This window comes from Bactrocera neohumeralis, chromosome 6 (genome assembly GCF_024586455.1).
Source record: "Bactrocera neohumeralis isolate Rockhampton chromosome 6, APGP_CSIRO_Bneo_wtdbg2-racon-allhic-juicebox.fasta_v2, whole genome shotgun sequence".
NCBI lineage: Eukaryota > Metazoa > Arthropoda > Insecta > Diptera > Tephritidae > Bactrocera > Bactrocera neohumeralis.
The window spans coordinates 52,068,315-52,095,611 of record NC_065923.1 but is presented as its reverse complement, the minus strand read 5'-3'; the positions used below and the strand labels follow the sequence as shown (position 1 = coordinate 52,095,611).

General features: G+C 37.8%; 1 protein-coding gene across 4 annotated transcripts in view; it reads right to left on the bottom strand.

Moving 5' to 3' along the window:
- LOC126762675 (mitogen-activated protein kinase kinase kinase 13-B) overlaps positions 1–18,717 on the bottom strand; it is a 34,681-nt gene extending 15,964 nt beyond the window's left edge. Inside the window, exons 1-2 of one of the 4 annotated variants that reach the window (XM_050479591.1) lie at positions 17,694–18,717; positions 12,339–12,557 (exon numbers count right to left, since the gene is read on the bottom strand). In XM_050479591.1, the coding sequence (XP_050335548.1) occupies positions 12,339–12,493 (155 nt within the window). In that variant the 5' untranslated portion in view covers positions 12,494–12,557; positions 17,694–18,717. Of the gene's footprint in view, positions 1–6,028; positions 7,628–12,338; positions 12,558–17,693 lie in introns of those variants that run through there. The other 3 variants (XM_050479593.1, XM_050479594.1, XM_050479592.1) reach the window with 3 other exon arrangements.
- Between the last annotated feature and the right edge of the window lie 8,580 nt (positions 18,718–27,297).

Below are 27,297 nucleotides of genomic sequence, written 5' to 3'. Positions count from 1 at the left end.
ATGCAAATTTGATGTAAAACCTCGAGAATGCTCTGAAAAGTCAAGGTCGTGATCAGCGGTTTTTCGGGTATCACGTTTTTTGAACTCACTTACTGCTTGTGACGGCATTCATGTTCAGTTATTTCACGTTCATGCTCCAACTTGTCACACATTCCAGACTAAGAATTCCGCCAAGTACTGGATCAGTAGATAAAAATTTTGTTGAAATAACAAATAAACATTTTATTCGAGGATATCGTACAAATATGCACATAACAAGCACGTTATCGCGTTCATACTTGAAATACATACAAATTTATGCGAGTACATTTTTATAGCGCATTTGAAAACGCTAAATAAGTTTCGCAAAATAAATAAACAAATAATACAAATTAAATGTTTTTCGTAGCGTGAACTGAAGATTCTTGTGGCGCGACTTTGACGGTGAATACGTGGTGAGAAAAACAACAACAAACATTTTTTGCGATAAGATAAGGTTGAGTGAATATTTATGTAGAATTGTGTGTGTGTGTGTGTGTGTGTACATGTGACGGAATGTTACAATATTCGCGCATCACACCACTCGCCAAGCGCGACAGGTGGAGGAATCACTTGAATTCTATATACAAATGTACATGCATTTTTATACTCTCGTAACAAAGTTGCTAAGGAGAGTATTATAGTGTTGTTCACATAACGGTTGTTTGTAAGTCCTAAAACTAAAAGAGTCAGATATAGGGTTACATATACCAAAGTGATCAGGTTGACGAGTAGAGTTCAAATCCGGATGTCTGTCTGTCCGCCCGTCCGTCTGTCCGTCCGTCCGTCCGTGCAAGCTGTGACTTGAGTAAAAATTGAGATATCACGATGAAACTTGGTACACGTATTCCTTGGTTCCATAAGAAGGTTTAGTTCGAAGATGAGCAAAATCGGCCAACTGCCACGCCCACAAAATGGCGGAAACCGAAAACCTATAAAGTGTCATAACTAAGCCACAAATAAAGATATTCAATTGAAATTTGGCACAAAGGATCGCATTAGGGAGGGGCATATGTGGACGTAATTTTTTTGGAAAAGTGGGCGTGGCCCCGCCCCCTACTAAGTTTTTTGTATATATCTCGGAAACTACTATAGCTATGTCAACCAAACTCTACAGAGTCGTTTCCTTCAGGCATTTCCATATACAGTTCAAATATGGAAGAAATCGGATAATAACCACGCCCACCTCCCACACAAAGGTTATGTTGAAAATCACTAAAAGTGCGTTAAACGACTATCAAAAAACGTCAGAAACACTAAATTTGACGGAAGAAATGGCAGAAGGAAACTGCACCCAAGCCTTTTTTAAAAATTGAAAATGGGCGTGGCGTCGCCCACTTATGGACCAAAAACCATATCTCAGGAATTACTAGACCGATTTCAATGAAATTCGGTATGTAATATTTTCTTAACATCCTGATGACATGTTCGAAATATGGGTGAAATCGGTTCACAACCACGCCTTCTTCCAACATAACGCTATTTTGAATTCCATCTGATGCCTTCTCTGTATAATACATACATATATACATTAGGAACCATTGATGATAGCGGAATAAAACTTTACACAAATACCATATTTGAAAAATATGTATGTAAATGACGGATAATGAAATCTCGATCATCGCTTTATCATGCGAGAGTATAAAATGTTCGGTGACACCCGAACTTAGCCCTCCCTTACTTCTTTGTAATTGATTTATTTTATTAGTCTGCCTTTTTATTGTTGTTGTTTCGATTGTTTGTTAGAGTGCTGTTAAGCTTTCCTGTTGAATTATTGTTATGAATGTGAATATAGAGCGTACATAAGTATGTAGACACATACATACTTGTATGTACATATGTAAATAGGAGCTGCACATGTGTTACCTAGATATGCATTAGCTTAAGCACTTAAACGTGTTATTGCAGTCAACCGATGTAATTTTCAATAGTGAATATATTCGTATTAAATGTGCCTGTTGGTATGCCAGTATGTATGTGCTTATATAAGTACAATATACCTATATAGCGCATGTTAATCCCTCAGAAGTACACATTAGTTTATAAATACATACATATGTAAAGGGGGTCTTAATGCAAACCTGGATTCTCATATGCAATATATTCTCATAAAATCCAACCGCCGCTCAAGGCAATCTTAAAAATGTATAATAATGTATTTATTCTCTCGACGCCGTGAACTTAATAATATTAAATAATGCTATTTTCATTGACTTGAGAGTTCTTAGGGTTATTTCGGTCTAAGCTTACATCTGTTTTATTGAATGGCGGATCTAAAACGTAATCGTAAAGCTTTTATCGATTAAATCGGCGTATCCGTTCTCGCGGTCTACTAACCTATGGTTCTTACGTTCAAATGAGAATGACGTCGCGTTGATTATGAGAACAGTTAGATAGTTTGCTCTCGGAAAAACTTTATTATAGCTGTTTACGTTTGTGTTATAAATATTCTTAAGCGTAAGATTTATTTGAAATGTACGCCGTCTCTTAACAATTTAACCGAGTATTCCCCTCACCGAGAGATAGTTTATAGTTCACTATAATTATCGCTCGTAAGTCAACACTCAACTTCAGTATTGTTAATGATTACAGGTTAATTATAAAAGCCATTAGACACATGCTTTCTAAATATAGATATTGACATATTATAATTAGAAATATTGAAAATAAAATCGAACGTTCACTTTGACCTTCGATTAATTCAATTAGAATAAAACAAAGTGCAAATTGATAACAATTAAGGGCTGATAATAGTTAGATTAGAAAGTGTATAGAAATTGAGTAAGTAAAAACAACAAAGTAAATAATTTGAGTATTAATGAGATTTGGAAACTGAGTTGGGGAAGGCTCCACAATATTGAGGATGTCTATAATATTATACATATAATATATAATTACACATATATTATGGTATATATGTACATGTACATTGTTATAAAAAGGCACCCGCAAATTGTAATTATATACTATTTTATAAGTTGGTAGGACTGACCTTTTTAGTATGCCAAATAAGAGTGCGGTCTGTCAAACAGTTTGTTTATACTCGTATCAGCTGCTTAAGTGAGTACATCTCGGTAGTGCGTTGCTATTTTTACAATGGATAAAAATATCGAACAGTGAATTTTTCTCACATTTTTTATTTCTAACCAAATTTCGCGTGCGCAATCATACCGAATATTGGAAAAGGCTTACGGTGGTTCAGTTTTATCCAAAACAGAAGCTTACGAGTGATATAAAGCTTCCAAAGACGGTCGAGAGATCGTTGAAGACTCGTTCTGGACGACCTTCGACCTCTTCAACTGATGAAAATATTAAAAAAAGTGAAGGATATGGTGCTTGAAAATCGTCAAGCAAGTGTTAGGGAGATGGCAAGAGAACTCGACTTCTCTCGCAAGCCCGTTGGAATGATTTTGGTGGATATTTAAGTTCGTGTTCTTGCTCAACTCCTCATGACAAAGCTGAATTTTTTTAAAGATTACGATTGTGACACAATTTAAAGCCAAAAACGCAATGAATACCATCGATCAACCACCGTATTCACCAGATTTGGCTCCGTGTGATTTTTTCTTGTTTCCCAAACTGAAAATGCCGCGCCATGGAACCCGTTTTCAGTCGTTTGAAGAGATAAAACAAAATTCGCTGAAGGAGCTGAAAGCCATCCCAAAATGTGCTTGTGACAAGTTTTTAGAGGACTGGAAAAATCGTTGGCATAAGTGTATTACATCTGGTGGGGATTACTTTGAAGGCGATAAAACAAATACTTATGAACAATTGAATACTTTGCGTTTTATTTACAATTTTCGGGTACTTTTTTGTCACAATGTATATATATATATACTTTTACTCCTGCTATAGATTTTTTCGCTAAAGCGACGAGAAGAATATAAATGATAATGAAATTGAATTTTCGTCATTTCATGTTACAGTATGAACATTGGAAGCAACGTGGGATAACCACGCCCCCCAGTGTGTAACAGATTGACTGATTTGAATCAAATTCGATTCATGCATTTTTGTAATTTCATTGTATATATACATATGTATATTTGTACATATAGTCAAATATTTTCGTAGAAGGAGAAATCCCATATCCATGTCATCATCATGACTTCCTCTATAAGATCATTGGATATTTTCGCCTTCATTATCTTATGAATAAGTAATCAGTATGAACTGGGTGTCAAGACATAGTAACAATTACATATTCTTCATCCAAAAAAGTAAGGAGAGCTCGATTGTACTACACAAAAAGATAAGCAATTAAGATGGCTGAGCTTGATCATAACATATTGTCATACTTACTAAAGACTTTCTTAATTCAGACGTCAAATGTTTCTTTTATTAATGAAATATGTATCATTGCTTCACAACCTAATATGTAGTTATTTCAAATTATATAGTTGCGATCAGGTTACGCCATTTAAATAAGACTGAATACAAAAAAGAACTCGACGTAGGAATTTTACCGGCAAATCGCTGCTGAATCGCAAGAAAATCAATCCACATCTAGAGGGGAGAGTGGTATTGAAAAGTGGGTTACTTACGACAAGGTTATGCAAAAACGGCCGTGAGTCTTAAAAACGGCGCAAACGATGAAAGAGACAAGATTGGCAGTCAGAAAGGTTTTGGAAAATGTTTGGTGGGATTGGCCAAACTCATAATTTAGATATGTACTGTCAACAATTTGACCGTCTAAGCGAAGCAATCAACCAGTAGCGGTCAGCTTTGAGTTGGTAGTGTGTTTCGGCAGTACAACTGTCTCAAAGCCCCAGGAGCTGGGTTGGTAGGTTCTTCTGATAGTCCGGATTTGTCACCAAGGCTAACGATTTTGATGGAGAAAAAATCGTCCCAAGAAAAGCTAGAAAAAATGGAATGTCCCAGTTTTGCCAATAGGTTTGAGGGTTACTATAAAAGTAGATTTATGACATTACCTTTTAAATGGCAACAAGATAGCGAGCAAAAGCATATATTATGACCTAAATCGAACTATATAAAATACAACCTTCAACTTGATGCAAAAATAATGTTTTTATTTTTACTATATCTTTCTGACATAAATCAGTATCGTGGAGTTTATGTACTTATGTATAAATATTCGTGGGAAATGCTTAGTGTCAAGTCGTGACTTATTGCATCTATCAGTCGAAGGCGGAGGTGATGAATTTCGCTTTCATCCACCAAACCAAAGCCTACAGGTATTATATATGTACGTACATCATATTTTCCAACTGAAAGCTTGAGGCAGTCAGATCGCTGACTGATAACAGCCGTAATGTATGTAGGTCAAAGCCTGGCGTTTTCTTCATATATGACAACCTTATAACCTTATATACATCTTTATACAGCAGTAAGTATTTTTAGAGATTCGATGTACCGGAACTCTAGAACTGTAGATAAATTCCGGTGTCAGCTGTCTACTAAAGCTACAGAGAAGCTTATCCTCCCTCGAAATACACTTGCAGCCATTAAAACCGAATGCAAAAAATACGCACGCGTTCAAAATGTCTACTTTAGAAATCAAAACAAATAAAAATAAATAATTCCGAGCTTAATTTAATATTGTGGCGGACTTTGACCCTACAATAAATAAATATGTACATACATATGTATGTATGTATGTGGTTTGTGTTGCAGACAAAAGTCGCAATACTTCTGCCGTCTGCGGTCGTATTTATTATTGTTGTTGTACTCAATTGAAGGTTGGGAAGTCTGGTTTTCGGGAATCTCTTTTTAGTGGCGAACAATTTATTTTTAACTGACATTACGTACTAATTTTCAACGCGAAGCTGCATTACATATGTACATACAAACATTGGCATGCGAAGATTTATTCGCAAGTGTACGAATGAAAAACGTGCAATTATACTACATATTTACATAAGTGTGTATGCCTTTGTGTGTGTATGTATTTTGGTACTTCATTGGGGGTAATGACACAGGACTCCTGCTTTTACACCGAACCGAACGTCATGTTTGTGAACTCCCGCATTTAGGCGCTCCCACTCACCTCTTTTCGTTGACCGTCGGCTTGTCGGGTGGGTCGACATTTTTGCCAAAAACCGATATGTAGAATACCATTTCGCGTCTCTTCCGTTATTACAGTGGGTGATTTCAAGCCGCTTGTTGTTGTTTTAAATACTTATTTTTCTGTTGCAGATTTTGCTTTGTAGTTGTTGTTTTTTATTTTTGTTATTTTGTTTTTGCAAACGTATGTGAGAGATTATTTCAACTTCAATTTCAGTTTTGTTTTAGTTTTTTTATTTTTTTGTTTTTGTTTTTTTGCTGAGTCGTGGGTTTCAGCGCAGCTGTGTCTGGTCTCAGCCCTGTTTGTGTGCGTGTATTTATTAAATAAGCGCACTATCGTGCATTCATTTGTGTGCAAGAAAAATGTTGAATTTATGATAATGAGGTATTTTTGTGGCGTCAATATTTTTTTGCGTTCTACAATTGATATGTTTGTTGTTTTTTTTTATTTCGTAATTTTAAGCACAGATTCGTAGCATTTGGGGTTCACTGCGGCGACAAATACGAGCAAATCAAAATTGATTTTTGACTGGAACAGCCGAGTTAAGCGCGACTTACATGTGTGCTTGCGATGCTTATGTACGTACGTACATAGTATGTACATATGTATGTATGTTTCGACTTAAAAATATTTGTACTTTTTTGCTTGTGCACACTTTCGAAATTTTGTTGTTGTTGTTGCTTGCGTATGCTAAATTTAATTTTATTTATTTGGCTATTAATTTTTTAATTTTTTTCCAGCGAATAGTTGTTGTTGTAAATATTTTTTTGTGTAACTAAATTGCTTTATTTTTAGCGAGCATTCTTTTTACGAAACACACACGCGCATACAAACACATAAATATGTGTATAAATTTTATTTATGCTTAAGTGTGTTTGTAATTGCTTTCGTTATGCACACACACACACACGCTTGTATTCGCACAATTCGCGCTGTAGCTGTGAGCCGTTTGTTGTTGTTTTTTCTACTGCTTTAGTTTTTTGCCAGCGACTTTTGTTAACTGTGCCTCTATGTTATGTTGTTGGTATCAACGCCGCGTACACTCTCCGCCACGCTTTGGGAACCCGGGTGTCGCGTTATTATCTAGACGTATCTAAGATATGTTTAGCGCTTCGGTTGAGCGGGAGCACGGCCAACACACAGTCGTTACGTTGGCGACTGCTGGCTGGTTATAAAAAGAGCCGTGACGTCAAGGTAAAAAAACATACAAATGTATGCGCATGTATTGGTATGCCGTTCACACAGGTGCGCTTATGTACTAAAAACATGTATATAGATATGTATATACATATAAAGAAATATATATTCACACATTAATTTTATTAGCTTCGGCACACACACGCGAGCAGCTGGTTTTACTCCTGGCGTTTCGACTTGATATTTTCGAATATTTGCAATTTAGTTGTTAGCTCATGTTATCACTTAAAAATAATAAATATTTTAAACACCAATTGGTTTTCGATTTGCTTCCTTCTCACTCGCGCTCACAGTTAAACCGCACGCGCAACTTTTCCAACGACCGCGCTGGACGGTATTCGCAGCAATGGAACTCACCGTTACGATTGAAGTTCGTCAACTGATTTTCGTTGTGGAGATTCGGTGTTCGCGGCACCGTACGCGCATACAGTGCAAACTTTTTTTCTCACCGCTTTGCTGATTGTAGATGAATATGCGATAATGTTGTTATTGCTTTGTTGCTTGTTGTTTTGGTTTTTTGTTTTTGCGCTGGTGTTATTTTCATTTCTGTTGGCTTTGGTGTTGGTGTTGGTGTTGACGTTTATGAATTTCGCATTGAAGCTAACTCGCTGTCTGGTTATGGTCTGATTTGAAGTAATGCGTATACAAGGTGGCCCATTAGGTAGCTTATGGTTGAATATAAGTAATCCATTATGCTTAAGGCCTCAATTGAAATTTGCAATCATTATATAATTGGAATGTTATGACTGGTAATCCAATCGGAAATGATACAAATCGTTTAACACATCCTTCATATGATATTGCGCTGGTAACCATCATTAAAAATTCGTACGACTGATTCGTATATCTTCCGAGAGATGTTAATTTTTAATATTTCCTTAAATTTTAAATTCTATATAATTTGCTTTGGCAGGTGGACAACCCCTTTCGAAAATATTTTGTACCAATAACCTTTTTAAATTAACCTTTAACATCTATGTATTTTGTGGTAATTCCTCTTAATTTTTTATAATTTGTTTTTGCGGGTGGCAACCCTTCTTAAAAATATGTTGAACTGTAATCATTTTAAAACTACTGTAATTTGATATTCATATTGTGACAATTTGTTACAGTTAAACTAGACAAGGTCTGTACAGCAGGCGAGACAAAACTTCCCAGCCGCTGTTTTTGAAGTTGTATTTAACTGGTCTTGCAACATGGACGTTGTCATAACAGAAATTCTGGGAATTTTTCGACCATAGGTCGCTTCAATTTGATGCGTTGTGGTCGGTAGAGTTCACCTTTAAGGCTTTCACACTGTTTTAGAAGCTCATAATACAGCACTTTCTCCTGATCCCACCAAATACAGAGGTAATGTGTCATGAATATTCGTCTTTGCGGTTAATTTGGATGGTTGCCTGTCTTTTTCATGTGATTTGCATTAAGGGTTATCGTATTGGTTCTATTTTTCACCACCAGTCACAATCCGATACGAAAACGACTATTTTTAAGCGTTCCAAAATCATTTCTGACATGTAAAATCGACTTTCAACGAATCTTGGCTTAAATTCATATATCACCCAATGTTTTTGTTTTTGAATGTATTAGGTTGCTCTTAAACGTTTCGAAATTACTACTTGAGTGGCTTCAAAAATTTCTGTGAGCTCTGCTTGTATTGGCAACAATCTTCATCAATGCTTCCAGTTCCTCACCTCAAAACTTTTCTGTTCTCGTAGGACGTTCTTCGTCTTTCTAGCCAAAACCACCGCTTTTATACCATGCAAATTTCTTTTGGCATTCGCCTAGCGCATGTTCGTCATAAATTTCGACCAAATGATGACTTTCGGATGAGATTTTTTTCATATTAAAGTAATGAAGAAGAGCATCCCGTAAAAACTTCCGGGTGAAAAAAATATTTAGTCTAGTTGCGCCATCTCCTGGCAAACCGCAGGAATGTAGTTATTCTTGTAGACCAAATAACTACATAGGTTGACTTTTATATTTCGGAATAGAAAACAAAAACCAATTTTAGTCATCACAAATCGTTTTCTTGTTTTTCAAAATATTTTTCATTAAGATCTGAGTATATACTTTGCATGCGCCAAAACATGAAAGCATCAACTGCCTCTTCAGGTGACGAAAAATGTTGACCCATTTGTTTATCTTTTACGTTTGGAATTAAAAAGAAGTCATTCGGTCCCAAGTCAGGATTATATAGTGGTGACACATCAAACTAATGTTTTGAGTACTCAAAAATGCAGTTGTTTCAGTCGATGCATGAGAGTTTGAATTGTCATGATGAAGAGTGATCCGTTTTCGGCTGTTGGTTTTCCTGATTTCTTGAAAAACAACTGGCAATCAGATGGTGTATCACTCAGAATATACAATTCTGCGATGTTTGCTTGGAGGAGCTGTGAGGCGAACAACTTTTGTTGGATTCGGCTCATCTCAAAACATCCATGCAGTCGACTGATCTTTACTTTCGGGCGCATACATGTATATCCACGATCCACTGTCACAATATCATAGACGTGTTTCAAAACAGTGCTATCGTGTTTTTAATATTTCTCTCGACCAATCAACACGAGCTTTGTTTTGAGCGATTGACAAAATGTGTGGAATCCAATGTGATAAAATTTTATTACGGTCAAATGTTCATGCAATAATGCTGGTCCCACTAATGCCTATAGTTTTCTTAATCCCACGATAAACACAGGATAAATAGTTTCCGGAACAACAACTGAGTTTGAACCACCTTCAAGACATTCATCTTGGAATGATTATGACCTCGACTGTATTCACCATACCATCAATAAACACTGGTTGCTTCATCGCCAAAAACTGAATTAAGTTCATCGAACCATTATTGTAAATATTGTAAAAAATATCTCCGCGAAGATTTTCGCGATTTAATTTCCTTTCTCGGCCGAGATGAATATTTTAAGTTACTGTAAACAACGCAAATAGCGCTCGTTTGTCCAAAGGTTCTGAGTAGGTATAACATCAAAAATGTCAAATTTAACAATAAAGTTGTGAGTTGTCAGATTGCAACACTAGAGTTGCAAAATCCCTAAATATAAAAGGCAACTCACCAAAAATCGGTATCACTTAACGGAAGGTCCATGAACCGTTCAATTTATTCAATTGTCTATCGCGACATTGTGTGAGAACTAAACAAATGCAACTTTGAAAACAACTGATAATTAGATCAAGATAATAATAAGAATATCCAATTTCATACAAATATTGTATCTGTTTTGTTTATGCCGATCAAAATATAGAACAGTTTATCAGGTTTATAAACAGTGTCTTAGAATATAAATTTCATATAATATAACAAATTATTCCCCATCTTATGAAATACCAGTCCATGATTTTGTTAAGCACAAGCAAACCGTCCCCTTCGAAAGATGATGGGAATTACATAGTCATGAACGGAGTGCTATTTCGAACTCTCTTCTGTATGACTGGTAGAGTTTTTAATAATATATGCTATAGAGGGTCTACAACTCTCAAGAGGGTCTACAACTCTCAAGCACTCTTCGAAGAACTGAATCAAAGCGGAGGTTTGCAGCCGATTGACTATAAGCATTTGATGATAAACTGATCGAATCCTAGTGGTAGTGCGCACCTCTAACTATGCTAGGAGAAAATTTCATCAAAATATTATTAAAGAGGTTAATGACACACCCTGTAAAAGAATACGTAAATACAACACATAAAACCATGTCCATATGTACTCGTGTATTGGTGGAGAAACTTGCAGGTATTTTACCATTCTCTTGCGCATTGCGCTCACCAAGCGGCTCGGGTATTTGGCTAACAGGCGATCGATGCTCATTAAGATCGTGAAACCAGTTTTTGAAGCTGCTTGGCTTGGCGGAGGCAACTTACTATGTACTACAATCACAAGCGTTAGTATGAATATGTATAAGGATGCATGTGTGTGTATAATTTGAATTTTATGAGTGAATGGTGACTGTCACCGCATAGAACCATTTTTTCTGCGACGAAGAAAAATCCAAACTGGTTCGGTATCGTTATCAATTAAGCACGTTAGAATTTCAAAGAGTTTCTAGAGTCTAGTTGTTCTGTCACTTTTTCAAAATTTTGAATGTATTTTTAGTAAATCCAGTGTTTAACAGTTTTACTGGTTTATTGCCGCGGTGCTGCCTTAGGTGTCAATCACTCGATATTATAACGAACACAATCGCCAGCAATAACAATAAAGTTCCAGTTGTCAGTCACATGTTGAACTCCCTTATACTCGTGACGCAAAAAGCGCGCAAAATATGTAATCGTTCTAATCGTTGCATGATATTGGGATTTGATAGTATAATTAAGCCGATAAAATAAATTGCTAAGCACTCAAATTCTTATTTCGTTTTATGAGTGTCATCAAGTGCACATGATTTAAAAATGTTGCCTTATAAACATTTATTAGTCTCCCCAGATGTTAAGACACATCCCTATTTCATAGCGCTGTAGCTAATCATCCGATATTTGATCTAATATATTTGACAGTTGTTTCTGTTCTTACGAATCCACATGCCAACTATTTATACGAATACATATTTCAGTACTTAATCCTTCGAGTTTATGGCCACCGTAGTTTTCGTTGCCCAGCAAAGCCAAATCAATGTAAGCCGTTGTAATCTTTTGTGGCATGGAACAGCAGTTCAATTTCTTTTCTTTAGATCTGAAGCCAAATAGACCCACTTGTAATTAAAAGTAAATGAGTTCTTGAATGGTCTCTGCTTTTAGTGAATCACAAATAACATGTTTTAAAGAGGAAAGTTCATGGGAGAGTGGAATCCGTTGCCGGCAGCAGTAGTAAACAATTCCCACGGCAGTCGGGTCTGCGGAATCGTAACGGTTTCGGATTTATATTCGGACAAGGACTGTTAACTCGTCACCTTTGCCCAATTTTTTGGGAAATATCCTTTGCCACTAAAACTCCAGATTTCTCGATTTCACCACAGTAATTTACGGATGGTTGAACCAACTCACGCTGAGAGTTGAACTGACTAGATTACATCTCCAGAATGAAAACACGGGAACTCACGTTATAAGCAAACGGAAATTTCTACATAAATTAAAATAGATTTTTATTTACCTTCTTCGAAAATCATCCGTTTGATCTTGATATATATTGGCAGCGCTGCCATGATGCGATCGTACTTGTGGTAAGACATTATGCGAAAGTGATAATTCTATTGATTTTTCCAAATCCTGTCGGCTTCTACTTATTTGTTCACTAGACGGATGCATCGTATGAGAAGTTGGCCTTTATGTATATGTAAATACATCTATACCACTCCTCAATAGATTATTGCTGGAATGAAAATAATAACATAATTTTGTATAAATTGTTTCACAAGTAGTAAAAAATAATATTTTGCTAGATATTTTTGTTTAATTTAAGTAAACATTTAATTTCGGTATATAGTCTTTCAACTAATATGGATCCCATTTCTTTACTGTATATACATACATATGTATAACAAATAGAAAACACCAACCTCTAATTCTTTTTTACAACTGAGATTAATTATTATTTGACCAGTATCCTCGGTTGTTCTAGAAGATGCTTGAATTTTGGAACACCGGAAGGTCTTCACTTTTCCACTTGTAATACCAATAAATTTTGAACCCTGCTTTTAGCTAGTTCAGCTATCTACATTTTTTTAAGGACGAGAAGTTAACAAGAAAGTAATTAAGGGCTAATCATGAATTCTCTTTTGGGAGTTTATTAAAGCAAAGCTACTTCCGCAAACTCTGTCTAATGTGATTTCAAGAAAAATTTCTGGAAGTACAAGAAGTGAATAGAAAAAGTGTACCAATCCATACGGAAAACTTCTCGAACTGAACTTAAAGTGGCGCAAAGACGTACAGATAACTTGATAAACAAAATTGTCTCGAATAGACAAGGGTAGGTTATTTTTGAAAGCATAAGAATTATGATGGCATGAAACCCATTGATAACGAAAGGTAAAATAGGTGAGGTCTGAGAAAACTTTCCAAAGTAATGTAATACTACAGGTATATACCGTCAGAAAGTAGAGATTTCAACAAACATAATTCTATGAACTTTTTGAAAAATCTGAAAATTTTTCGTAAGAATTTTTTATTGAAAACAAAGATTTTTCGATTTTAAGTCGAAATTAGGGTTTCTACTTAATATTTTCAATAAAAAATTACAGTTTAATTGGGACATGTTTACACCAAATTTCGCAAAAGAATTTTTTGGAATTTGGAAATAAAAACCCAAAAATTATGATATTTAAATTATTCACATAAATTTTTAGGTTTCTAAAAATGGTGTAAATACAATAGTGGTAGATCTTTGTTTTAACTTTTTCCTATAAGACTCTTGACTGAGATACACCATTTTAAACCCTTAAAAATTCGACTACACCTCTTCCCTTCTTCTTTCCGACCACAGATTTAATTTACATTTTCTTAAATTTTTTGTTATTTTATCCTTCGAAACCTATTATAGTTTCAACCTATTATGAAATTTTTTTACTTTCTACCATTTCAAAGGTTTCTGCACTATATTACGAAGGTCTGCAAATACTGCATTTTTTACATGGATCCTTAGCAGCTCGATCAACATAACCGAAATGAACCGAATATATAATGGGTTGTCAAAAAAGTCTTACGGTATTTTTATTGAAATTTTTTTATTTTAGAAATTGAAATGAATTTTTGATGACTCATGCCCAGCTCTTGACCGATGCTACGGCTGCTACTATGCCGGTCTTTTTCAACCAATTCAGCGATTTTATCGCAATTTTCGACGACAGGCCTTCCGGAGCGTGGCGATTTTTGACCACCTCTACACCAGAACGAAAACGTTGAAACCATCGTTGTGCGGTGGAAATGGAAACTGTATCGGGCCCATAAACTGCACAAATTTTATTGACGGCTTGAGATGCATTTCTGCCTTTATCGTAGTAGTACTGTAAAAAATGCCGTATTTTCTCTTTATTTTGCTCCATGTTTGCGACGCTATAACTCACGAACGACTTAAAAGAAACGACAATCAATCAAATACGTGTTAGCGCGTGAAATGAGCTTTCCAAAAAGGTACATATAGCATGACCCGATTCGACGAATAAAACTAGAACTACGCGCTTTCAGCGCCAACTCGCGAAAATACCGCAAGACTTTTTTGACAAACTATTATCTGGGAAAGAACTATCAATTAGGCAGTATTATTATGCCATATTATTTGGGGCACTGCATAAAACAACCCGCTTCAAGGGGTATAAGTCGGGTCGAAGTATAAACCCTAATAAGACGGACAAAGATGGTAGTCATGTACTCCTTCGTAATTGGTTCCAATTGTTAAGAATCATAGGAACGATCTATAGTTATTAAAGGATAAAGTACCCTCTAAATAATTTTAGAGGATGATACTGCGTTGACAAACCTTAGTAATATAGATAACATAAATACACGTGTCTGTTCGAAGTTGGAAGATCCGGTTTAAAAAGGTATTGGCAAGATCACCCAAATCTCGAATTAGTTCAGCTCACCAAGTAGTTCAATAAAAACAACAGAGGTTTAGTACTTAAAATTAGTATGACTAGTTTGAGTTGAAATAGTAACAGATAGAGCAAAATAATACAATAATGATAGTGACGTTTGTTGGATATATGTAATTGGAAATATACAAGCTTGCATTTAGGAACCATAGATTTTCAAAGAAGCAATAAAAGCTATTAAAAGAAATTTTAAATTAAGAATTTTACAAGTGCATTTCTTATAGAAACAATATTGTTTTTTTATTTGTATTGTATGGACCTCAATCCAATAATTATATGTATGTATTTGTGTTCTGGCTGGCGCCAAATGAAAATATCAGTAAAAAAAAAGCGGAGATAAAAACGTTAAAGTAAGTGAATAAATATTAAAGACGACAAAAATGAATTATCAGATGATGACAGGAGAAAACGATGCATTCGGCAGCTAGCAACCAATAATCATTTGAGTTGCGGATCTGGGTCTAAATGTGACTAAACAACGTGTGCATCAAAGCACGGACATATATTGAAATACGACGGTGAAGCTTTCATCAGCTTCTTTGTAGACATGGTCAGTCGAAAGCATGCCCGACGAATTCTTTTAAGCTCTGCCCAATCAACAAAAAGACCCCACAATCTGCGCCAACTACCGTGGGATAAGCCTCCTCAACATCGCCTTTAAGGTTCTATAGAGCGTATTGTGTGCAAGATTAAAGCCCACCGCCAACAAACTGATTGAACGTTATAAGCGTGGATTTGGGCCTGGAAAATAATCAACTGGCCAGATATTCACCATGCGCCAATTCTTGGAAAAGATCAGTGTAAAAGGATCGACACCACCTCTTCGCCGATTTTAAAGCTGCTTTTGACAGCACGAAAGGGAGCTGGCTTTATGCCGCTATGTCTGAATTTGGTATCCCCGCAAAACTAATAAGGCTGTGTAAACTGACGTTGAGCAATACCAAAAGCTTTGTAAGGACCGGGAAGGACCTCTCCGAGTCGTTCGATACCAAACGAGGTTTCAGACAAGGTACTCCCTATCGTGCAACTTCTTCAATCTACTGCCTTATAAAATGATTCGAGCTCCAGAGCTTAATATTGTACAGCCGCTGACGTACGCCGATGATATTGATATCCCTCAACATCCGCGCCGTTAGTTCTGCTTTCTCCAGGTTGAGCAAAGGAGCGAAGCAAATGGGTCTGGTGGTGAAGGAGAGCAAGACGAAATATATCCTGTCATCAAACAAACATACCTTTTTCGCATTGGCAACGGGTCATGTCATCCGAATGGTTGAAAACACTCCAGCTCTGAGAGTATTCGACACAGTACCTGCCGTGGGAAGCAGAGGAAGACTTCTACTCCGTTGGAAAGACCATGTGGAGAAGGACCTGGCTACACTTGGAATCTCGAATTGATGCCAAACAGCGAAAAGGAAGAACGCCTGTCGCGCTGTTGTAAACTCGACTATAACCGCGTAAACGGTGTCTACGCCAATAAAGAAGAAGAGTATTACTTTTTTTTAAGTTGGCATCTATTGGAAGTCATTTTGCTAGCTCTTTCCAGCCACAAGGTTCGAATTAAATTCACTTAATAAGAGGAAAGATATTTTTTATAAAGATTTTTATCTTGATTTTGACTGATCAGTTTATATGGTAGCTTAATGCTATAATAGACAGATTCGAAAAGTTTGTTCGGAGATTGTTGCGACGCCTTGGCCAATAATTAATGCTAAATTTTGTGAAGATATTTTGACAAATAAAAAAGATTTTCCTTATAAAGACTTTATTTTGATAGATCAGTTTGTATGGCAGCCAAAAATATGCTCTAGTGATCGGATATCGGCGGTTCCGACCAAAAAGCATATTCTTCTTCTTCTTAATTGGCGTAGAAACCGCTTACGCGATTATAGCCGAGTTAACAACAGCGCGCCAGTCGTTTCTTCTTTTCGCTACGTGGCGCCAATTGGATATTCCAAGCGAAGCCAGGTCCTTCTCCACTTTGTCCTTCCAACGGAGTGGAGGTCTTCCTCTGCTTCCCCCCGGCGGGTACTGCGTCGAATATTTTCAGAGCTGGAGTGTTTTCGTCCATCCGGACAACATGACCTAGCCAGCGTAGCCGCTGTCTTTTAATTCGCTGAACTATGTCAATGTCGTCGTATATCTCGTAAGCTCATCGTTCCATCGAATGCGATATTCGCCGTGGCCAACGCGCAAAGGACCATAAATCTTTCGCAGAACTTTTCTATCGAAAACTCGTAACGTCGACTTATCCGTTGTTGACATCGTCCAAGACTCTGCACCATACAGCAGGACGGGAATTATGAGTGACTTATAGAGTTTGGTTTTTGTTTGTCGAGAGAGCATATTAGGAAAGGGATATATAGCATAATTTCAGATCGATATTTCGTACATTGACGTACATGAATAAGCGACTCAAGCTGCCACGCTGTATAGGATCTCCGATGCTTCCTGCTGAGTGTTGCAAGCTACTTTGCAAGCTTAATACCCTGTCCACGGTATAAGTGGCAATGAATGAATTGAATTGGAATTCATGTACAGAACTATAAAACTCTTTAACCTTCACTATTTACCCTTTCTACAAAAGTGTAAAAATAGGAGCACACACATCCATACATGTATACATACTTGTATGTATATACATATGTAGATACAAATGTACATATGTATATACAGAATTTAAGAGAAAATATTGAACTTGATTGCCAATGCACATAAAATAATATTTTCCAACCAAAAATATGCTATCGCAGTTTTTTGTTCTAGCTGTAACTCACACATATGTACATATGTATATGCCTGTTAGTATCTATGTGTGCATGTGTGTATGCATGTATCTATGCGCCACATCTATGCCGCTGTGTGTAAAAATAGAACGATTTCCGCGAATTCGCAATGAATAAGGAAGGATAACTACTCACCGTTGGCAAATTGACACTGATAGAAACACTTTCAACACCAACACCACTACAGCTGAGCGACAAACACAAACACAAATGCACAAATCACTGCGTTGAGTGTGTTTGTGTGTACACTGGTGTAACAATTTAGAATATTTTAAAATGCGGATATGAGCTGTGTGACGCGAATCAACACGGATTTTTATTTTTTAATTTCCTTTCGGCATAATTATTACTTTTATAGAATAAAACATGCAATAAGAGACACACTTTCGATTTGCCACAGAATATTGATTATATAAATACACAAACAGGACTTTGCGCTGCGGCTCTCCACACAAGCACCAAGCAGCCAACAAAAAAATGTGGCTAACACTGCGGACCCAGAGCACGTTCTCCGGCTAAATTAAAGCACTAACAACCTTCACTTCTTTTACAATTTTATGATTTCTTTCGAAAATTTATGCGTTGTTGTTGTATATATGTATGTATATTGTGACGATACAAAAATTTTTCTATTTTCACTGCTTGAAATTATGTTATGGATTTTACGATTTTTGGAATTTTAGCCAACACACACAGCGCGTAGCCACTTTTTGTGTAGATATTGCCTTTCCGTGTGCCTTCGTATTCACCATGGCTTCCTTTACTCGTTGCCGTTGGCTGTTTCTTTTGCCCCTGCTTCTTCTTTTGCTTCGTCTTTTGCTTGTTTCACTGCCACTGCTATTGCCACTACCACTTTTATTACCATTTGCTGCTGCTGCGGCTGCTTTACGCCAACATAAAATCAATATTGGCCGCACAGCACATTTCTCAACACTCACTTTTCTTCCACACACTGCAAATCACTTCAAATTATATTTTAAATAAATTACTTTTGTAAATTATATTTCGAAAATATAAATATTTTAGCGTTACGAACCCGTTATATTCATATACACATATGTATGTGTGTATTTTATATATGTGTGCCTGTGTTTAACCATGTAATCACTAAGCGTTTGTGTCGTGTATCCGCGTGCTCTCCGGCGCCAATCCAACTACTGAACCAAGCAGCCAAAGTAACAAGCCATGTTGCTGCCTTCGCAGCCTGACGTCTCAAACAATGCTGTTGTCCGTGTTGTTGTTGGCATTGTTGTTGGCTGTGCAGTGGTTAGCGCTTGGCCAAATCGATAGATTGCGCAGCGAGTGGTAAGATTATGGAAACGAAACAAAACAAAGAAGTGGAAAGCAAAAACCTCCGTGGAAAATTGTTTGCTTCTTGGTGGTGGCTTTTGCTTCCTGAGAGCGCCAGCAACCAGTTTTGTGCTGTACTAAGAGGCTGTTGCTCAAATCCAGTTTTGAGCGACACCTTGCATGCTATACACACGCACATACACCCATACACCTGCACACACAAAGAAACCAACAACAAAAGCTAGAATCATGCGCAGTAACGTCATAACCCACGTTCAATAGCCCGCCAGTGGTGGAAACAAGAAAACAAAACAACAACAATAAATTGCAGCAAGGTGTGATTCTCTCCACCCTCCGTTGCCATAGCGCAGTGTGGTGGAAATATTTATTGAAAATATGCTGCTGCTGTCAAAACCACTGAGCTTCAGAGCGCCGAATTGGCGCTGAGCTGAGTTTGTACTAATACTATCGAAAACCCATATACACAAATCTACCAATACATTCACCAATAGTCACACCAAAACAACAGCAAGTAAGTGCAGGTATCATATCTACACCATTGAACTCCAATTGAACACCTTAAGCAGCAACAACAAGCGAAAATGCAACGCAGCATGATTGTACAGTGGGCAGTTTTAGGAAAATATGACATCGAATTTTTTAGTTAAATCTGATGAAATTCGGTTAGAATTATTTATTCAGCCTATTAACATACTAAGTCGACTTAGACTAATTTAACTTATGACTGTGGTATCTTTTTAGCGGCTAACAACTTACTTTTCACAATCGTCACCGAAATCTTCAATAACATTCGCCTTCAATGTATGGGTTTTAGACAAATTTTTACAATATAAAAAGTAATATATCGTCGATAGCAAGCGATAATTAAGGCAAAAATCTCCCATAGTATGACGTCAGCGAAAGTCACCGAACCGCCGTAGAGCGGCTGCTTATACTCGTATACTGGTTTCCAGATTTCTGAGACTGCCAGAAGTGTCATCGCTAAAAAGAATACAAGTGAAATTTTCGACGGGGTTGACAGACGGATCCGGGTGAAATAAAATGCCTTAAGGGAGTCTATGTGACGGCCTGTTTTTGAGGGATTTTTTTCTACGACCAGTAAATAGATAGAATTTGTTATTACTTATTAACATTTTGACAGTATTAATATAAATTTTAGGCTAAAAAATTGCGTAAAACTTGAGTAACAGCTCTCTGAACACTACCACCTAACATCGGTTGACATTTGAAAGAAAGTTGCTAATTTTTCGTTTCTTTTTTTTGTTTGTTTGCTATAAAAAATCGAAATTGGACAATTTTTGATTAATAATAGATCATTCCATTCAAGTTTCAAGTCAGGCGGTCAAGTCGTTTTTGAGATACGACGGAGGAAAGTTTGAAAAACACAGTTTTGAGAAAACTGCGTTTAAAGTTTCAGTCGTACAGCTCCTTCGTCAAATTTTTAATAACCACTTAAGTACCGTACTATTAACATGTTTAGAAGCGATTTATGAAATAAAATTTTAGTCCATCAAATGTGTTGAACCCATTAAGGACAGAGCCAAAGCGCTAAAAGTATACTTTCTTTCGAACTAAACTGGACCTCCATTTGGCATTACTAAGCAGGCCTATGTATGACGTGACAGCCGGCCAGTATAATCGAATCTTAAATAAAGCTGAGACGGGTTGTAGTGTTAGACAGCGGCCAGAGAGCACTGTTTGTTGAGTTAAGACCTTCCGTATCGACATTTATTATTCGATTTTGATATGGTAGAACTAACGAAGACTCGTTTGAAGTTGTTTGTGTCAGTGGATTGGACAAACGCCAACAGTTGTTATTTAATAAGGTCCCTGGTTCAGACTTCCGGCCTTATTTCTGATATAAAAAGATAGAAAATAAAAAAAATTCAGGATCTCATATTTACCCTTTATGGCAAAAAACAAATCTAGCATCTAAAAATCATAACATTTATTTGAAACCATCGCATGTATACTGTATATACATATAATTTGAGCATTTTTATTACTTAAACCGTGTACGAACACTGTAACCCCTTTTTCAAAAGAATGCACTTGATTTTCAGCATATACATACATACACATATATAGTACATACACATGTTCATACACATGTTTCCAACATATTACCTGCAAATATGCTGACAACGTTGCTCATGCATAAAAAGGTGTCCTCTCATATGTGTTTGTATAAATATGCATGTATGCATGTTTAAAGGTGTGTGTGCGCTCACACATCTTCTCTTTGTAGAATCTACAACGTAGATGCAGCCATCTGCATTTTACCAGCATTTTGGTCTACTCACCACGATGTATGCTAGTGACTATCATTGTATGGAAGTGTGCCAGGTAAGTACGTGAACCCAGCGACAAGTGGAACTCAAATATTTGTTTGCCTCTTTGGCCGCAAAGCCGACTTCGAAATTCACCAAATTTACCTGAGTTACTTCGCATGCAAATAAGAAAAAAATTTGATTTTATATGTTTTCCAAATACTGATTTTTCAAGACCCTCAAAATCTGCGAAAACCAGAACATAAAATAAATTTCATTCCAACGTTATAGAAAATTATGAAACTGTGTACATACCGACATTGTTCACTGTTGGGCTAAGCTTAGATGTGTTTACTTTGGGCTTCACCAAAAAAGTAGTGCTCTTAACAGGTGCTTGATCTCCCGTAACTTTTAACGTGCGTTTCCTTGATTAAGATCACAAATTAGTTTAAAAAGTCTTCCCGATTGTCTTTGAACGTTGCCAAGAATAATAGTAAGTATTTTAGCTTTTTGTCCGATTTATGTCTTCTAACATAATTTCGAATAGCAATTACTCGCCTGAAGAACAACAAAGCAGCGGGTGCCGATGGATTGCCGGCCGAGCTATTCAAACACGGCGGCGAAGAACTGATAAGGAACATGCATCAGCTTCTTTGTACAATATGGTCGGACGAAAGCATGTCCAACGATTGGAATTTAAGTGTGCTCTGCCCTTATCACAAAAAGGAAGATCCCACAATCTGCGCCAGCTATCGTGGGAAAAGCCTCCTCAACATCGCGTATAAGGTTCTATCGAGCGTATTGATTGAAAGATTAAAGCCCATCGTCAACAAACTGATTGGACCTTATCAGTGTGGCTTTAGACCTGGCAAATCAACAACCGACCAGATATTCACCATGCGCCAAATCTTGGAAAATACCCGTGAAAGGAGAATCGACACACACCACCTCTTCGTCGATTTCAAAGCTGCTTTCGACAACAAGAAAAGGAGCTGACTTTATGCCGCGATGTCTGAATTTGGTATCCCCGCAAAACTAATACGGCTGTGTAAACTGACGTTGAGCAACACCAAAAGCTCCGTCAGGATCGGGAAGGACCCTTCCGAGCCGTTCGATACCAAATGACGTTTCAGACAAGGCGATTCCCTATCGTGCGACTTCTTCAACCTTCTTCTGGAGAAAATAGTTCAAGCTGCAGAACTAAATAGAGAAGGTACCATCTTCTATAAGAGTGTACAGCTGCTGGCGTATGCCGATGATATTGATATCATCGGCCTCAACACCCGCGCCGTTAGTTCTGCTTTCTCCAGACTGGACAAGGAAGCAAAGCAAATGGATCTGGCAGTGAACGAGGACTAGACGAAATATCTCCTGTCATCAAACAAACAGTCGTCGCACTCGCGACTTGGCTCTCACGTCACAGTTGACAGTCATAACTTTGAAGTTGTAGATAATTTCGTCTATTTAGGAACCAGTATAAACACCACCAGCAATGTCAGCCTGGTAATCCAACGCAGGATAACTCTTGCCAACGGGTGCTACTTCGGACTGAGTAGGCAATTGAGAAGTAAAGTCCTCTCTCGACGAATAAAAACCAAACTCTATAAATCACTCATTATTTTCGTCTTGCTATAGCTACATATATTCTAAATAGTAATCTAAGTATATGCAACAAGGGCGATTAGCCAACCTTTATTTTCCCAAGCTCTGATAGGTTTCCGGGGTGGGAGGAAGTACTGGACCTCACGCTATCACCGGACACAGACAGTCTCCTTGTGGATAACTGGAGGGTGTCTCATGAGCCTTCCATGTCGGATCACTCCTGGATACTCTTCACCATCCGCGAGAAATACAGTGCTCCTCTCACATATCGGAACCCTAGAAGAACAGCGTGGGAAAAATTTACCAGTATAGCAACAAAATCGCCTTGAAAAGTGAGGCAATAAGAGTATAGAAACCCTCAGGAACTAGATACAGAAGTAAAGAAGTTGGAAAAAATCTTAACCACAACATTCAATAAATCCACTCCGCTAACAGTTCTGAAAAAGAGAAAGTCTCTTCCTTGGTGGAACAATGAACTGAAGAATTTGAGAACACAACTAAGGAAAGCTTTCAATTAGAGTTTTAGAACCAAAATCTGGCAGCCATATAAAGATATTATGAAAAGATACAAAAAAGCAGTCAGGAAAGCTAAAAACGTCTCATGGCGATCCTTCTGCACATCGATAGAAAGTTGCAGAGAAACTGCTAGGTTGAGCAAAATGCTTTCCAAAGATCATATTAATACTGCCTACATTAGGGCGGAGGGAAGAGTTTGGACTTCCTCGGCAAAAGAGTCTCTGGAGGTACTAATTACAACGCACTTCCCCGGGAGTCAGCAAACACTTTCAACGAGGGTTCAACCAGAACCACCTTTAAACGCAGCTGATTATCGAAGCCAAATAGTAGACAAAAGCAAAATCAAATATTCCATAAATAGTTTTGTACCATTTAAAGCGGCAGGTCCTGACGGAATTATGCCCATAATGTTGCAAAAACTGGTAGAACTAATGGTTCAAAGGCTTGAAAATATATACAAAGCTAGCATTCAACTATCTTACATCCCAAGAAGTTGGAAAAGAAGTAAAGTTGTGTTCCTTCCAAAACCAGGCAGAAGAACACACGAGAATGCCAAGGATTTTAGACCTATAAGCCTTACCTCCTTTATGCTGAAGGTACTACAAAAGTTAATAGATTCACACGTAAGAACAATAATGGCGGAGAAGTTATCGAAGTCCCAACATGCGTACATAAAGGGCCGATCAACCCTTCACGAGGTGATAAGTGCAATGGAAAAATCACTACACCACAAACAATACACCATGGCTGCTTTTCTAGACATAGAGGGCGCCTTCAATAACATAGAAGTAAATGTTATAATTAATTCACTGGCACATGGTGGCATAGATGACACTGTGTGCAGATGGATACTATTGATGCTTGAGAATAGGAAGATCATACCTTCAAACGGCGCTGCAATACAAACAAGTTATGTGAGTAGAGGGACGCCTCAAGGGGGGTCCTCTCTCCTCTTCCATGGGTTGTAGCGCTGAACGAAATACTCCTCCAACTAAACGGAGGAGGAGTGAAAGCAGTAGCGTATGCAGACGACATAGTGTTGTTGGTATCAGGCATGTTTCCTTCAACAGTCAGCGAGATTATTAGGTTAAACCTGTGGGCTAAGAACAATGGACTAGGAGTTAACCCGAACAAAACAGAACTGATGCTATTCACAAGCAGAACCAAAATCCCTCAGTTTCAACTTCGGTACTAAACGGCACGACACTCACTCTATCCCCCACAGCAAAATACTTGGGGGTGGAGATTGATAACAAACTGTCCTCGAAAATAAATATAGAAAAAAGAATAAATAAAGCATACATGGCCTACTATACTTGTAAGAGAATCGTCAGCAAGAATTGGGGCCTCAATCCAAGTATAATCATGTGGATGTATACGGCTGTCATAAGACCAATACTTACATATGGAGCTCTGGTATGGTGGCCAGCGCTAAACAAACAATACAACATTAGAAAATTAAATGGAATACAAAGAACATCATGTGCGGGGGTTACTGGTGCAATCAGGTCATGTCCGACTGATGCGCTCAATGTGGTCCTGGATCAACTACCCATGGACATTTTTATTCACAAAACAGCAGCATATTCTGCTATAAGAATACCAGAATTGGGTGGTTGGAAACAGCAGAACTACGGACATAGTGTAATCCTAAACAAGCTCACCATTAATAAATCAGACTACATTCTCCCCAAGCTACATTTAAATAGGCACTTCCAGGTGAGGATACCATCTAGACGAGAATGGGTCCAAAATGGACTGCGGAGTAGGGACGGGGGTATTATCCGCTGATTTAGGCATATCTCTCTCTATACGTCTACCGAAATCGGCTAGCATCTTCCAAGGAGAAGTACTAGGCATAGAAAAAGCCTGCGAAGTTCTATTAGAAAACCACGAGAATATACATAAGGCAACTATATTTACGGATAGCCAAGCAGCGCTCCTGGCCTTGTTTTCACCCATGACAAATTCCAGTATAGTTCACAACTACAAGAGAGCACTAAGCTCAATTAAAGACAAGCTCCAACTAGACACAGGAACAATTTCGGTAACGAAGAAGCAGACGAGTTGGCAAAGGCAGGAGCCTTCCTCAACGAATCCGAGGCGAGAGATCAATAGACAATTTCAACAAGTTGCAAATAACAGGTGGAAAAACATTACAACATGCGTCATAACTAAACAATTATGGCCAACATATGACAGGAAAAGAACCAACGACTTATTAAATAGGTCAAGAAAAAGTATCTACAGAGCAACAGCTACCACAACAGGGCACTGGTTATTTGAGTAACATGCGTCCAAAATGGGTATGCCCTACAACGACATCTGCCGAGGCGGCGGAGTAGCAGGGAACAAGGAAACAATTTTTCACTTTCTCTCCAAATGCCCAGCTCTAGCACAGATCCGACATAAAACACTTGGAATCCATCAAGCACCAAACCTTGAATGGATTTCCACTCGTATCCAAACCTCAAAATGGTTTGAGAGAGAAGGTGAAACGTAATAGCAGATACAGGAGTTCTACTACAAAATGACACATCAAGTGCCCCGATAGATAACAGGGCTGCACATATACCATTTTTTCGATTCGGTAGCAAATGACGTGACAAATATCTTTTGTTTTATACATTTTGCCATGAGAAGCGTATTTCAGGCGCTAGGTAGACAATTTCACGATTTTAGGCGAATTTCCGAAATTTCAAGGCCGGAGTTGGGGTTGAAGATGCAATCCTATCTCAAAACAAAAAGTTGCATTGGAATCAGGAAGTACTAAGGCAACTTTTCCGCACTATTAGAAATCCCGAATCGAAAAAAGTCCGGAATCGACCCACCCTACTGCACACCTACCTACCCGTCTTGCTATATGGTGCAGAGGCTTGGACGATGATAACAACTGATGAGTCGACGTTACGAGTTTTCAAGAGAAAGGTTCTGTGAAAGATTTATGGTCCTTTGCGCGTTGGTTAAGAGACAGCGGCTACGCTGGCTAGGTCATGTTGTCCGAATGGACGAAAAATGAAAATGAAAGTATTCGACGCAGTACCCGCCGGGGGAAGCAGAGGAAGAGGAAGAGGAAGACCTCCTCTCCGTTGGAAGGACCAGGTGGAGAAGGACCTGGCTTCGCTTGGAATATCCAATTGGCACCACGTAGCGAAAAGAAGAAACGCCTGGCGCGCTGTTGTTAACTCGGCTATAATCGCGTAAGCGGTGTCTACGCCAGTAAAGAAGAAAAAGAACATAATTTGTCAAGTCTCAAGAAGCACCTATCCAAGATGGTCAAAACCTTTTGGTCAAACTGCTTGCGAAATGGGATATATAGGGTTCCTATATCTGAATTACATCGCCAATATTTTAATTCGCTATTATCAGAGAAAAAAACCAAATTAACTAATATATTGTGTTTCCAATTGGCGCCAGCTTTTCAAACGAGGAAGTGAATTATTCATATAAATATAATAGAAGAACAAAAAATACTGGAAAATGAAAAGGCTTCATTCTAAAACTCTTGATATATTCCACAAATAAACTTATGTGAATCATTGACTTTTGTATGTTAGAAAATGCAATAGCTTAGGTTAGGTTATGTCGTAGTGCTGATCCTCGCACCACAGGTAACGAAGAGCTCCACCAGCAATCGCTCGTACTATGTGATTTTCAAAACTCCAAGATGTAAATGACCATACCCTTTTAGATCGACGAAGCGTTTGGAGCTTATCACAAATTTGTTAAGGTGGCTAATATTAGTACCAGAAACTTTCACAGCTTCGTAAAAGGTCTGCCTAGAAATATGTTTCAACCTTCGTCAGACAGTTGAGAAGAAAATTTCTGGATGATTCCACCTCCCGCTCCTTCATTCAGCTTTGACAATTTACAACCGATAAAATGTGTAGCCTTACTGCAAGTGGAGTAATTGTGTACAGTCAGAACATCTACCACTATGGCGTGATGAACCTTACTAATGGTAAGAAGACAATAACCCCAAAAAACCGACGTTTTCATTGAGTTCGAAACCTCTAGGTGAGAGACCTAACCTCTTCTTC